The 14608-nt window shown below is 43.7% G+C and overlaps 1 protein-coding gene across 2 annotated transcripts in view; it reads left to right on the top strand.

Annotated features, from left to right (window-relative positions):
• The window catches only part of PRKACB (protein kinase cAMP-activated catalytic subunit beta), a 211753-nt gene that overhangs the window by 120594 nt on the left and 76551 nt on the right, over positions 1-14608 (top strand). For both annotated transcript variants that reach the window (XM_069232203.1, XM_069232202.1), the window contains exons 5-6: positions 771-853; positions 3861-3987. In XM_069232203.1, coding sequence (XP_069088304.1) covers positions 771-853; positions 3861-3987 — 210 coding nt within the window. The remainder of the gene's footprint in view (positions 1-770; positions 854-3860; positions 3988-14608) is intronic.

Here is a 14608-nt window from a genome sequence, read left to right as displayed (position 1 = left end):
GCACCACCGGTGGTGGGCTTCTAAGAAAAAAAAACATTGGTCCTCTGCATTTATGTATTATGTTTCCAGTTAGGCACTCTAGATAGCTAGAGCTCAGAGGCAGTAGATGGCTTTGAATTCCATGTGCAGTGATTTAAACAGAACGGGACTTTGTGAAACCAGCCTAGAGAGCGAGAGAGCCAGAGCCCTCCTGCTCCTAGGCTTTTTATTTTTAAAATGTAACTCTGCTGTGCAGATTGCCCTGCTCTGAAGTAACGCCCCTAGCATCTCTGAAAAAAGGGGCAATAAGGCTATCACAGCGGTTACTTATGCTTTGTGTTGTACATTCTTTAATAAGATTTCATAGCATCCATACAATTTAACATATTCATATTTCCCGAAGCCGATTTAACGTACTGTTCGTGTGCAATTATTCCACTCGTAGTCAAAAACTGATTAGTGAAGTATTGTACAATATGATTTCAAATTCCTGACAAATGTAATAAATACACTAAGAGCTTTGTCTTTTTCATTTTTGTATTGAACCGGTTTGTACATGGCCTAAAGTACTAGCTCCCACAGTCACACGGTGCCAAAGTATGTGCGTATAATGTGATGCACATCTGCCCAAGGCCCTCTTTTGTGATGTTTACAGGAAAACGTCCCCTTGCGTAGCAATCGCCTTTCCTATTTGTTTTAAATTGGAATGGCAAAAACTACATTTTAAATAATGTTTTCTCAAACTTGTTTGACTCTTTACATAACTATTATACGTGTATCCTCATTTTTAGGACAACTCCAATTTATACATGGTTATGGAATATGTCCCTGGTGGTGAAATGTTTTCACATTTAAGGCGAATTGGAAGGTTCAGGTAAGCAACATTTATTACGTTTGAAGGTAATAAATAATTAAATATCAGGATACATGCACAACCTCTTTAAGTCTATTGTTACTGAAAATGGCAGGTAAATATAGGTACACACACCTTAGTCCGAATCGTTTTACTGATTATGGCTGTGGCTGCTAGCCTTAGGCCCATGCAAAGTCTAGTTGCCTGTGGCCCTTTCCTGCCTCTATATGCAGCACAGTGCCTTCTGCATTGGCCCATTCCTTCATTTCCTGCAGCCGTATACGGTTTGTTGGGCTCTTGACACACTTCTAGTTCTGGGGTTTCTGTTGTTTTGCTAGTATTAGCTCCAAATAAGCAGATAGCCCCAGGAGATTACTTCCCTGAGGGAACAGAGAATGTTTCTGTCCCTTGCATCACATATTGTTACTGCCTTTTCTTCACAGTATTCCCTTAAATTCGGACAGTCCCACACCATATGATAAAATGCAGCATCATGGTGTAAGCATCTAGTGCTAGTAGAATGCACCCTGGGTACATTCTTTCAATTCCCTTTAGTGTGCCCTATGTGTGGGGTACAGCTGAAATCAGGCCAAATATTGCAATTTTAGAGAATTTAGGAACATTTAGCAGTGTTCTCCCCATTCTTCTGTCTGTAAATTCTCAATACAGGTGTTTTCAAATTTGTCAGTCTAATAGCACGTTTTTGTGTACTTGTGTTCTTATTTTTTATGTGTTCTCTCCATTTCAACATGTAGATTTTTATAAATGCTGTCACAACATCATTTATGTCCTCGTCAGAGACGGGTTGATTTATTACATTGTTATAGTGCAGGGGCTGAAAGGTAACTTTATTAGTCAACTGTCATTTCTGCTCATTTCTGTATAATTATACATTCATTGTCATTTGTTTAGGGTAGTTCCTGCTTACGCTATTACTTTTACTTCTGAAAAACAGTTTTTCTCATGCCTCTTTAATGTGCACTGTTAAACTATTTTCAGAGATGCACTTTATCTTCTCTCTCTGTTGAAATTCTGTTTGCATCCTACTAATTCATACTTTGTTATTGGTGTCCTCTGTTATGTGGCCCAGTTAAACAGTTGAATAAATAGTGATACTCACTGTCACTTCCAGGGAATTAGAGCTACTGATACTAGATAATTAGGTGTATATCCGAAACCTAAAGATGAGACTAAAGACCTATTCCCATTATCTTTATAAGGTAATGCAATTCTGCTTCACCATACATTCTCTATATGATTAGATTGCAGTTAATTACAATTGTGCCATAAACAGATTTGCATAACTAGGTGCTTCAAGTTAACTAAGCCAAGGCAGTCCTGCCAATTTAACAGTAGTAACTATGATTAAGTATAATTCACTGAAGAGTCACACAAACTTTGTACTTCGGTCACATGGGGCTATTCATTCTGTTCCTCTTTCTCACTTTGGTTAAGCCCTTAATGTAAGGTATAGTGTGCCCATGCTTCGTATGTCCCACATAACTAATACTGATGTCAACACTAGAGGCAGTGCCAGCATGTTCCATTATCTGTGCTCTCTCTTATATGTAGTAAGTCTGAATTAACTATAAATAAATAAAAAAAGAAAATCCCCAGCCTCCTATAGCTCCCAGAAGTAGCATAATTTCCTTCAAAACAGATCTCCCTTTTGTTTCTTCAGATTGTTGTGACGTTCCCATTCTCTGTATAACACTGGAACTTTGGAGTGAGTGAATTGTTCTCTGAAATGTTCTAGTACTTTCTGTCGACCATGAAGTTGTAGAAGTGGCGATACTGTTCCCACCTTTAGAAAGTCTCAGTGTTAATTCTCACCCTTTCAACAGAGTATTGTAGCCTCTTTGTCTGGAAAGTGACTAGTGTCACTAGAAATCATACTGAAACCCTTTCACATGAAAATCCATTATGACTGAACAGATTGTGTTGAAAGACTGCCGTGCTCTAACTCCATCCTCCACTAGCTAGTTGAGACCAGCTAATAACCAGATAATGTCAGTGCCTTCTTTTGGCTTTTGCCAGGATCCCCCACGGATCAGAAGACCATCTGGCCTAGAACACCGCTTGAAAGGAACTAGGTGGTAGCAGTGCTATCCAATAACAAATGTTAGGAGTGCAAGCCTGGGTCGTCCCCCTCAACTCGTATATATAATTGTATGGTCTCCAGCAGAAGCTGCTGTTACCTCATTAATTTCATTTTAGCATGCTCTGACACACTGTTTTTCATAGCTCATTTATGTTTAAAGGCAGCTAGATAGTTTAAATAAAACTTTGTATTTGGTGTTTTAGGGTAATATATATGTATTTTGCAGTTTTGGTGTTGTGCAGATTTACTAAATTATAGAATCATGTTAAAAGTTGAGTTATATGTATCTGAATGATACCCGTTTTCGGTAGCACTGCTATTAAGTTTCAAGTTATTTCTTTAAGCTGACTTAGTGCCTGCTTTTAAACTGTGGGAATTCACTTTCCGACTCCACAGCTTCCATCAGCGACACCTAGGCAGCAGAATGAATATTGCTGTACAATAAACAATGTCTTACAATGTGCAAGTAGTTAATATATTACCAGTTCTTTTTAGTTAAGTTCCTTAAAATGTTCTTGGGTCAGACCTACACTAGTAAAGCTTTACAAAAAATAGTAAAGTCAAACCATTACAGCAGAGCGCATGAGACTGGTACCGGTTTTGAAGACCTCTGTCCACAGCAGAGGCCCAGACTCCAAAGTTCTAAATAAAATAAATATGGGGAACATGCAAAGGATTAATGCATTTCTTTGCAACAGTTATTGCATTTACCCATACTTGATGCAACTAACTGGGAATCTTTGCATGAAGCATCATTTTTCTGATAGGCTAGGTTAGCACAGTCTGAAATAGAACAGTGTGCACCCTGTTCATCTTGTTCTTTTTACTGTTGCAGACAAATCTAAGGTCAAACCCTGAGATAAGTAATATGTTTGCATGTAAGACCATTTGACAACATGAAGATGATCATTTTCTATTGCTTCACAGTGAACCTCATGCACGGTTTTATGCAGCTCAGATAGTACTGACGTTTGAATACCTCCATTCGTTAGACCTAATCTACAGAGATCTAAAACCAGAAAATTTATTAATTGATCAACAAGGATACATCCAGGTATGGACTAGTCAATTATTGAGTAATGAAATAAATTAAAGTGAATGTCAGGTAGTTGTGTTTTTTATTGGACAGATGCGATATTTAGAAAATAAACCTATTCGAATGTTTGCTGTGCTAAAGATCTGTTTAATGTATTAATAAAACAGGTGCCTTTCTAAAGTTAATTTAAATGTGTTTAATCCATATCTTCATTTTATTGTTAAGTGCATCACGGATTAATAGTATTCCACAAATAGATTGCTGTGCCTAATAAAGGATGCACATGCATGTCTGCCACTTCCCTTTGAGAATTAATGACTTACTTGTAACTAATTTGTCTTTCTTCCATAAGAAGAGGACCCAATTTGTATATAATTGTTTTCAGAAATATTAGTATTATGGTATGTGTAAGATTTCTGCTAATGTCTCTGGGCTTGGATATTTTCCTACATTTTCCTATAGGATAACTTATAGTGAACCCACAAAGGTGGTATTCTTATTAGAAGAACCATGGTCATGAGAGATCTTTAATATTGTACAGAGAAGTTTCAATAGGCGTTGTGGTACAGATAGAATGAAAGCTAGTTTTGTGAAGTAAGGGTTTGCTTCCAGTATGTATGTTGTTTTGAAACTTCCCTGGGTAACAAAATAGACACTCATCTGTTTTTCTTTCAAGAGGATGGAATAAATATCAACCCAATTAATATAGTTGTACAAGTTACCAAGAGCCTTGTAGCACAATGCTTCCACGGGGTGCTGAGGTGAAATAATTATTTTTGTTACGTTACAGTGTCAGTCTCATTTTACTTGAGGCCATTTCTTTCTGCGGTTTTTAGTTGTTGAAAACAGCCTCACAGATATCCTGTTACATGATGTATTTCTCCTAGACTTTAATTATATTGTAGGTGCACGCAGTATATTTTGCCTGAGCTATTAAACTATCCTTCTCTGTACATTAATAGACAGTCTTCTTTTATAATTTATTTTGAATTTGAAAGCTGGAAAAATGTTTAAAGGAAAAATGCATCAAAATTCATCTTTGCCATTGTTGTTTATACAAACCTAAATGAAGAGATTGAGTTTTTCCATGCACCTGGATCTCTTTAGAAGTATGAGATGGGCTTTGTTCCCATTGTGAACCTGAACAGTACAGATTTGGGACGTTAGTTAATTTATTGTGTATTCAGATTCTTCTACAAATCTAACCCATATTTAGGAGTGGGGCTTACGAGAGACTGTCCCCTCCTTACAAAAACCCACGGTCAGACTGGAGGAACGTATTGAAGATGCAGAGGGAAGGCCCAGGCGAAACAACTTGCATTACATAGGTTTGCCTGGAAACGCGGAGGGGCAGTCTGCAGAACTTTTCCTTAAAGATTGGCTTACCACAGCCCTACACCCACAGAAACTGTCTAAATGTTTCACCATTGAAAGGGCACACCAGGTGCTGGTTCCCCCACCGCGCCCCGGCATGTCGCCGCAAGCCCTCTTTGCTCTCCTGTTCCATTTTCGGGACTGAGACACAATTTGAAAATGCATACATCTGAGGGGACCACCAAAGTTTGAGGGTCGGCTGATCACTGTGTTCCCGGACTATAAAAAGAAAGTCCAGAACCAGTGCAAAACCTTTCTCGACGTAAGAAAGCGACACAGTGACTTAAACCTGCACTACAATCTGATGTTCCGTGCAAAATGACGAGTCGTGCATGATGGGAAAGTGCTCTTTTTCTACAAGACAGATGATGCCAGTGACTGGGTGGACACAGTGGCTGGGGCTTACACCCAGACATCTGCAAAATCTGGATCATCACCTTCGAACATGCAATGGCACTTGTCCCTCATCCAAAGGAAAAGTAGGAGAGACAGACGAGTGATTACAACTGGGGTCCATGGCCGTATTGAGGTGTGCTCAGATGGCACCCTTAGAGAGGCAGACATAGTGCCCCCCCACAAGTGACTCTTTTCTGAGCCAATGCAGTGACCCTAAAACGGGAACAGACAGCGCCTAGAGGAAATACACCTGAGTACAGAGTGTCATAGGGCAAGTAAACGTGATCATGGAAAGGTGGTAAGAAAAAATAGGTGGACCATGGGGTAGATAGGGCACCCCTGGGTGCACTGCTGCGGTCCCTGGTGTCATTGTAAAGGCAGGTCTGCCTTGCTGGCTGCACTTAAGTCAAAATGAACCCCACATTCGACTTTTGAACTAAAAGTACATGCAGAGTCTCAAACTACCTTATTTGAACAAGCATTAGACTCTGTCCTGTTGGACTACCTTTGGGGTGTACTTGAAACGGTAGGGCTGGGATAAAAATTCAGAAAACTGATAAAATTGTTATACACTGACTAGAATGCTAGAGTGCAGATGGGCAGTGTGGTCTCTTTCTCCTTGCAATTAAGCTGCGGTACATGGCAGGGATGCCCCCCTGTCACCCCTGTTATTTGCCCTGGCTATGGAGCTGGCGGCTGCGCCATTGCACTGCACATTGTGACCTTGGGGATTCCGGTGGGGGGAACAACACGTCATATATGCTGATGATGCGTTCGTATATTTGTGAAACCCTGAAGAATCTATTCCAGTGCCCTTATGTGTCTTAAAGAAGTTCAGGAAAGTATCGGGCCTAAGAGTGAACGCTAATAAGTCCCATCTACTGCCTTTGAGTTCGCTGTCTATATTGAGTCCTGAGGCACCTCTGGTTATGAGAGACTGAGGGGCTACACTGTTTGGGCATACTAATTGCCTACACGGAACAGGGGTCCTTGGCGCTGAATCTGGGCAAAATCTTTGGAGGACTTAAAAAAAATCGATACGTTTTGGAAAGATCTCCCCATCTCATTAATGGGTAGAGTCTCACTGGTTAGGATGGTGGTGTTACCAGTGTGTCTCTGTACCGTTCATGGGACCCTATACGAGATCCCCAGAAAGATATTTATTGAACTGGATAAATTAATTGTTGACTTGCTCTGGCCCACCAAAAGAATATGGATAAGCGCCTCTTTGTTGAAACAGACCTGGGACCGGGGGATTGGAAGTTCCTAACATTGAGCTCTACTATCTAGTGCCTCAACTGCAACACGTGGTGCACTGGCTAGATGAGTAAGATAACTGGGAGAAGAGACTTCTATGAGGCACTCATGCAGAGCACACGCTCCCTGAATTGCTCATGTGCGGTGCTCGGATACCAGCAGAGATGCCGGCCCTGATACCAAATGTGCAATGGGTGTGGGAATGTGCGGTGACAAAAATCATGTGTATGCACGTGATAAGCCTTTCTGGGTGCTGTAAGCATTTGCATTCCTGGCGGAGGTGATTCCTGTGAAAAAATGGTAAGAGGGTGACTGTGAGGTATTAGGAGACATATACCTAGGTGGCCAGTTCATTACATGGGAAAAGGCGATGGCTTAGTTCTCCCGTGAAATATGACCTTGTTTTCCAGCGGAACCTTTGCCGTTAGAGACACTGACAGCACTGCTCATGCTGGCTGGGTGATGTAGACTACTTCGCATCTGTATCGTGTGCAGCAGGATGAGCTACCAAAGAAACTCCCAGCTGCACAAAGTAGATGCGAGGAGGTGCTTGACGAACCACTTACAGAAAGAGATTGGAAAACGATCCATATATGTGTGTGTACCGTTAGCTCAAATGCCCGCTTTAAACTTATGCAGTATAACTATGTGCATCAGACCAATCTTGCCCAAAGATATTGCACGCTGTTTACCCCTCGCACGCTGATCAATGTACTAGGTGTGGGTCCCCTGCTGTGGACTTCACACTTGTGGTGTGGAGCTGTCCCTTAATGACCCCCTACTGGAGGAACGTTGTGCAAAGCTTGAACGATACACCTTGCTGGGAGGTTCCATTTGCCCCAAGTGAGATGATGTTGTGTTTGCTCCCTGCTCCAGCTGCTAGGAAACTCAGTTGCAAATTTTTATTGCTAGACTTGGAGTTGGCAAAGCAATGCATTGCCATCGGATGGAGGGGATCTTAACCCAAAGTTATGCTGAGTGACTGCGAGATATGTCTGAGTGGGCAGTGGCTGAAGCAGTAAGAATGAAACGTGAGACATGGTGAACGGCTGGAAAATGACCTGGCCGCCTGGGATCAGATGGTGTCAAATCTGCTTGCTACTGATTGGATGGCTACAGAGGCAGGGAACTAGCCTATAACAGGAGAGCACACATATGGGGCAGTTTCTGTTTGAGCTGATGCCCTGCAGGCTGCGCTCTCTGATAGGTCTGACATGGAGAAAATTAGAGAAACTCTGATGATAATAGTCTTAACCGGATGCAGTAGTGGTGCTACACTTCTAGACCAACTGCTTCTAAATAGACCACTTGTAAATACAGGACATACCCTCAGGTTGAATGGTATGTAGCTAAGGTGGGTGGGGGAAGTTGGGAACATTTTTGAGTAAGTTGCATGTTGGGATATCGCTGAATACATCCTAGTGCAAAGTAATTTAAATGTAATGTTTTGATCCTATGAAACGTTTATTATAAAAATGGAGAAAAACTATCTACACCGTTTTTTAGGAAAGGATTTTCATTTGAGTGATGTCTTGTGTTCCTTTGTCTCCTTTACAGCACCAACAGTGTTTGATAGCTACAGATTTTGTGGGTTTCACCTTCAACATATGGGTACCACCACCAGCTCAATAAACCTACTCTGTTTAGGACAAACACAGTATAAAGGAGTCATTATTGAAGCCGTGGTAGCTATGACGAAAGCAACAGGCAATCCCCAGAGAAGTGTGTGCTTAGTTCAAGCAGTACCAACAATGTCATATTATAGAACACAACACGATAAAATTAGCAAATCAATTTAGAAAAATATAGAAGCAATATTGTAAACAAAGACATCAATTTAGAATAAGGGGGACTGGAAATAAGATTTTTTTTTTTTTAAGTTTTGGATCAAAAAAGGCTAATCAGAGGTCAGTGCTCATGGTTGACTGCTACCAAAGTATGATTTCTGGCTGTCCGCTGTGGAGTGGAGATTAGACACACCAAGCGGGAAAACCCAGTCAACGTTTTTGACTTTTCACTTTGTCTTGTGTTTGGAAGGCAAAATCTTCCTGTGTGCTAGTGTCCAAGGCTGTGGCTGGCAAAGGCCCATTGAAGTATAATATGTTGTCTCCCAGCTCCCTCTAACAATATTTGTTTTGGCACCAGCAGCTCTAAGTGGGACAAATCCAGATTTTGTTGCCAGTGAGGTTGCTTTGTGGGTGGGATTGATTTGCTAATTTACCCCATCGAAGGTTTTATCTCCGACTTAATCACTTTTTTGATGTTGAAATAATTCAGAGGACTAAAGCAGCAAGTTGTAGCCAGCCAAGGATCTGGCACTGGATACCTTTGCCATGAGTTCCTGCTGAACCAGTTTTAGGGCACACAATAAAGGTCTGAGCAGGATGAACCTAGATTTCTTGCCCCCCTTCGGTGCAACTTCCCTGGGTACCTTCAGTACCCTGTGCAGTTCACCAGAGGGGAAAAAGACAATCACAAATTTTGTAAGTTCTAGGAAAGTTCTTCCTGGTAACTGCTTCATCCAGGTCTTCTGCAGGGTCCAGTCCCCAGTAGTCAGCTGGGCCGTCTTGAATTTGAGTCATTTAGTTAGAAGGTGGGTCATTAGTTGACTGACACACACACACACACACACACACACGTATACTTCTCTTCCCAAGAGGAAATATAATCCAACAACCCACATGGCAAAATGTTTACTTGTATCCCAATGCAATGTTCGACTGTAACTTGGGAGTGAGAACACCAAATTGTTGCAATAAAGTACATCTACTTTGATCAATGGAGGCTGTCACTCTCATTACTCAGATAAGCATGAACAAGAACATGCAAGGGCATGTTGAAATGATTTGTGCGCTTATGATTTCTCCTGATTAACAATCTGTAATACCATCCTGCACCCCCAGAGGGTGCCTTGTCATGTTACCTTTCCCAAGGCATACCTTTTGCCACAATACTGGGACCACACATTTTCAAAATCCACTTAGCATAACATGCTACCATTTCTACCCTTGCTGTAAAAACTTGCAATTACAGCCTTTCGCCCCTACAGGGCCAAGTTCCACAAGCCAAGAACAAAAGTTCCAGCAGGGACGTTCCTATAAATTAATTCAACCCTTGGGGGGGTGGGGGGGTATCATTCTTTTGGCCCACCCAACCTAGGGTAGACACACTTAACTTTGTATTAGATAGAGGCTGTGCTGCTCCTGCAGCTCCCCCTATCAGTGGGCTTGTGGTTGGTGGTGACCCCATCTTCCTGGGACAACCACAAGCTGGAAAGGGACCAAACCAACCCGTAGTGCCTTGCAAGGCGTTATGGGGCTTGGTGCATATTTGATTAGCGGCTCTCCCGTGGTCCAGAGGAGAGCCGCTTCACTTTCATTTGAAGCTTCTTGATGCGACCTCACGCTGCTTTCCTCTTACTTCATGGTGTTTCAGGTCTCTTTCGGACACCCCCATTTTGCGGCCTCGTAGGAGAGCAGTGCAGAGGGCCCCAACTTCTCTCATCCTCAGGGGTGTCCAGTTCCACCAGGACACCCCTGTCATGCTGCCTGTTGGAGACCAGTGTGAGGAACCAACCCCCAGTGCCTTTGGGGGTGTCTGGCACCAAGAGGACAACCAACACCCGCCCCTGTTATGCCTCCTTGTTGGAGGACAGCTTGGGGAGCCCACCCCTGCTCCTGCAGGTAGACGTGCACTGTGGCTCAGCCCTCCCCACTCCCACCACTGCTGAGCACTGGGAATGGGGACAGTGGGCGGGCCCAGCCATCCTGCTGCTGCAGGGCCCATGGATGGGCCCTAGGCCTCTTCTTTGCTGGATCTTCACCGAGAGTGTAGTGGCACTCTCCAGCTTTTCTTTGGTGCAGGGACCCCCGGGATGGGGTTTGAGGCCCCCCTTGCCAACTGCTGGGGGTGCAATGGCACCCCTTGACTTCATCTTCTGGACGGGGCCCTGGGATGACGTCCAGGGCTGCCTTCACTCAGATTCATGGGGAGCTCGACAGCGTTTCCCGGCTTCTTCAGCTGCTGGCCCCACCCACAGCCGGCGGCCATCTTCGCAGGGGAGTGACGGTGTCCCCTGGCTTCTCTTCTTTGCGGGGCCCCAGGATGCGTTCCATGGCCCCCTTTCACCACCTTCACGGGGAGCACAATGGCACTCTCTGGCTATACTTTGGGGCTGCGGCCACCTCATATTTTCACGGGGAGCACAATGATGCTTTCTGGCTTTCCTTCGGCCGCACGGGGCCCCTGGATGGGGTCTGGTGCCCCTTCACCATTGCAACGAGGGGGAGTTTGTGATGGCACTCCCACCCCGCTCACCCACCCTCTTGGTCTCATGAGGGGGCCAGTTTCCACAGGGCCCCAGGATGGGGTCCGGAGCCCCTTCAATGGGGGGGGGTGTGACAGCCCTGCCCGCACTCCTCTTCTTCTTGGCCTACCCCAGGGGCACAATCTGGAACAGCGACAGAGCCCCACGCGCTTCGGCGTTCGCTCCTGGAAGGTCATTTAGTCCTCTGGGTGGGGAAGGAGTGGGGATTGGGTCAAAAAGGGAGTGGGGAGGGATGGGGGCAGGTAAAGGGGGCTGGCTTACCTGGCACGCACCTCTCTGGGTCTGAAATCATTCAGGGGCAGTAGGAGGATTCTTCTTACCAGTTGTCCATGATGCCCGTCTTCAGTCCCAGTGTCCTGCATGGAAGCACAGCCAAGAGAGAGAGCCCTCCCCTGTGCAAGACCTTTTAAGTGGGGGCAGAAGTGACCAGCAGGCTTGTACCTCTGGTCTATCCAGATGTGCCACATCACTTCCTTGCCCCGTCCCCTCCTTAACGCACAGTCTTCTGGGATAGTTCAAAATTGCATCATCCAGGAGTTAGGTGCCACATGTGCTCTGAAAATCTCTACCCCTCCCCTCTGACAGGGACTCTCAGGCGTGTTCCTGGCACAGAATGACAACTGGCTGATTGATGCAGGGCCCTGCTCGGACAGCTGGACAGAGCAATATAAGGCCCTTATTCGGAGTTGAATCAGAGAAAGATGACATTCCTGGATGACCCATAAGTTGTACAGTTATGCTTTTGTAACATACTGCATTATTAGTTTCATACAGGTTACAGTGTACATTGCTGAGACTCTGAAGTCTGTGGATCCTAGGGAACTGGAGTTGCACCCTAGGCCATCCTTTCCCATTGACATTTAATGAAGTGTCTCTACATTGAAAAGACAGTAAGCACACTATCTATTCCTTATGTGTACCCCATCTCATAGTGCCTACCGCAGGTCACCACCCACTCTGCATAGTCCCTCCTGCACCAGGCTACCTAAGCACAGTTCTTGGCCTGCTCACACCAGGAATCCTCCCCGCGCAGTCCTCTCACAGGTGCACACGTGTGTGCACATGTGATCACGTGTAACCAGCCCTGGACCTCCTACCCTTGCTGCATCACAGCAGTCTTTGCTTAATAAGGCGGCACCAGCGGTAAACAAACGCAGTCCATTTTACCATACGTTTACTGTGGGTGAGTCCCAAGCTATGAGGCTCCCTCACAGTAAAAGGTCAAAAACCAGGTAATCAAAAGCAAAAAATCTAGGCAGACTAGATAGTCAGCACCGTCCTCTCACAAATTTTGTAACCTGTTTCTATGTGGAGATAGAGAATTAACATTTTAATCCAATCTATGCTTACTTAGGAAAAGTTCCTGCAATGCCAAAGCAGTGAAATAGGTTTTAGCTTTTATTTCACTGTGCGGGTACACCAACCCAAATCTAAAAATAGGTTTTCCTACTACAGTGCAGTTAAACTGAAGCCAAGCCAGAGCATAGTGATACTCTTGGCAAACAGATTGTAGTCATGGGGTGTAAATACACACACTGCTGCCCAAATATTACGTTTAAACTTTTCTGCTTATTTACAGAGGACTTTTAGGGAAGTTGTCAGTCAGATATGGAAGTTCCAATGTACAGTGCTTTTTAAAGAGGAAGTGCAAGGTTTTTACTACTGCTTATTGTTGTTAAAGTGCACAGTTCCTAAAACCAGCAAAAATAGTGTATGTAAAAAGGTGAAAGTTTTGAAGTGGCTATGCAGAAAAGGCAGATTTGCAACACCAAGATTTTTCTTTGTTAGGGAAGGTTATCAGTTCATTGTGATTTTTATATCCCTCCATAGACAATATACATGTGTGAGTTATTATTACTAATGGTTCTAACAACAATAGGCCTGGTGCCTGCATTGTGCCCTTTGAAGAGTAATTGGTATGATTTGCTAGCACTGCCTAATGCTGAACCCCTGCCTGCCCTTACACAGCTTGGAAAGCATGAGAAGGCTTTTCACACTTTCCCTGCACAGAAATCTGTCTTTTAGTTCTAACCAATGGAGGATTATTCTATGAGAGGATGCTTCCGTATAGAACAGAAAGCAAATTTCTCAAGTGCTTGCCTACCTGACAGTGCAAGGGCTGCTGGTTTAAGCAGTTATGTACAGGGATTTGTGTGCATGCTCTTGATTAACGTCAGCACTACAACTTTCAGACTTAAATCTCCACAGCAGTGGTTAGATGGCATTGCTTTCCTTTTGTTTATTATGCGTTTTCTTACCTTTTTTTTTTTTTTTTTACTTTTCAGATACGTCTGCAAAGTTGTGACAGCAAATTTTATCCTGCAATAGTCTAAATATTCTAATCTCTGAACTTTGAATGTCAGAAATGCATTCATAACTTATTTTTATTACATTTATACAGTTGTTGCAGAGGGCTTTAAAGAAGGATGCTTTTCCAAGAGAAAAATTGTTTACCTTATTATGAGGAATGGCAGTATAGATAAAATGATTAATATACAAAGATAGAAATAATTAGAATAAACAGAAATGTATAGAAAGCATTGGCAAAGTCAATAGGTCTCGCCTACACAAGAGCTATTGGTTTTGAGAATGTATTTTTGCCATGTTGTACACCAGTGTGGCTGCTGTTCATCATGGCTAAATGTTAGTAGCATGGAGTGTAGTGGGGGAGTAGAGTGTAGTAGACTGGATTTGTTGAAGTAAGAGTGGAGTGGGGAGGTTAGAGTGCCATAGAGTTGAGTAGAGGGGAATATAATTAATTGGTTCAGTTGCAGAGAGTGTCGTAGAGTTGGGTGGAATGGGTTGAGGTAGTGGGGTTGATTGGATTGGAGTAGATTGGGGTAGAATGGGCTGGATTGGAGTTGGGTGGACTAGATGGAGTGGATTGGACTGGATTGGGTTTACTGGGTGGGGTGGGGTGGATTGGGTTGGAGTGGTGTGGATTGAAATGGGGTGAAGTAGTTTGGATTGGAGTGGGTCAAAATGGGGTGAGGTAGATTGGAGTGGCCTGTATTAGATCAGTTTGTGGTGGGTGGATTGGGTTGAAGTGATAGGACTGGGGTTGGGTGGATTGTATTGGAATGATAGGACTGGTTTTGGGTGGAATGGATTAGAGTAAGGTAGGTGTTTTAGGGTGGGGTGGATTAGAGTGGAGTGGGAACATTTACTGGACTGGAGGGGAGTAATTGGTCTGGTCTAGACTGGAGAGGTGTGGATTGGACTGGAGGGGGTGGATTGGACTGGAGGGGGTACATTGGACTGGAGGGGGTACATTGAATAAGGGTG

The sequence above is a fragment of the Pleurodeles waltl genome, chromosome 4_2 (genome assembly GCF_031143425.1).
Source record: "Pleurodeles waltl isolate 20211129_DDA chromosome 4_2, aPleWal1.hap1.20221129, whole genome shotgun sequence".
Taxonomy (NCBI): domain Eukaryota; kingdom Metazoa; phylum Chordata; class Amphibia; order Caudata; family Salamandridae; genus Pleurodeles; species Pleurodeles waltl.
This window is presented reverse-complemented; position numbering and strand designations above follow the sequence as displayed.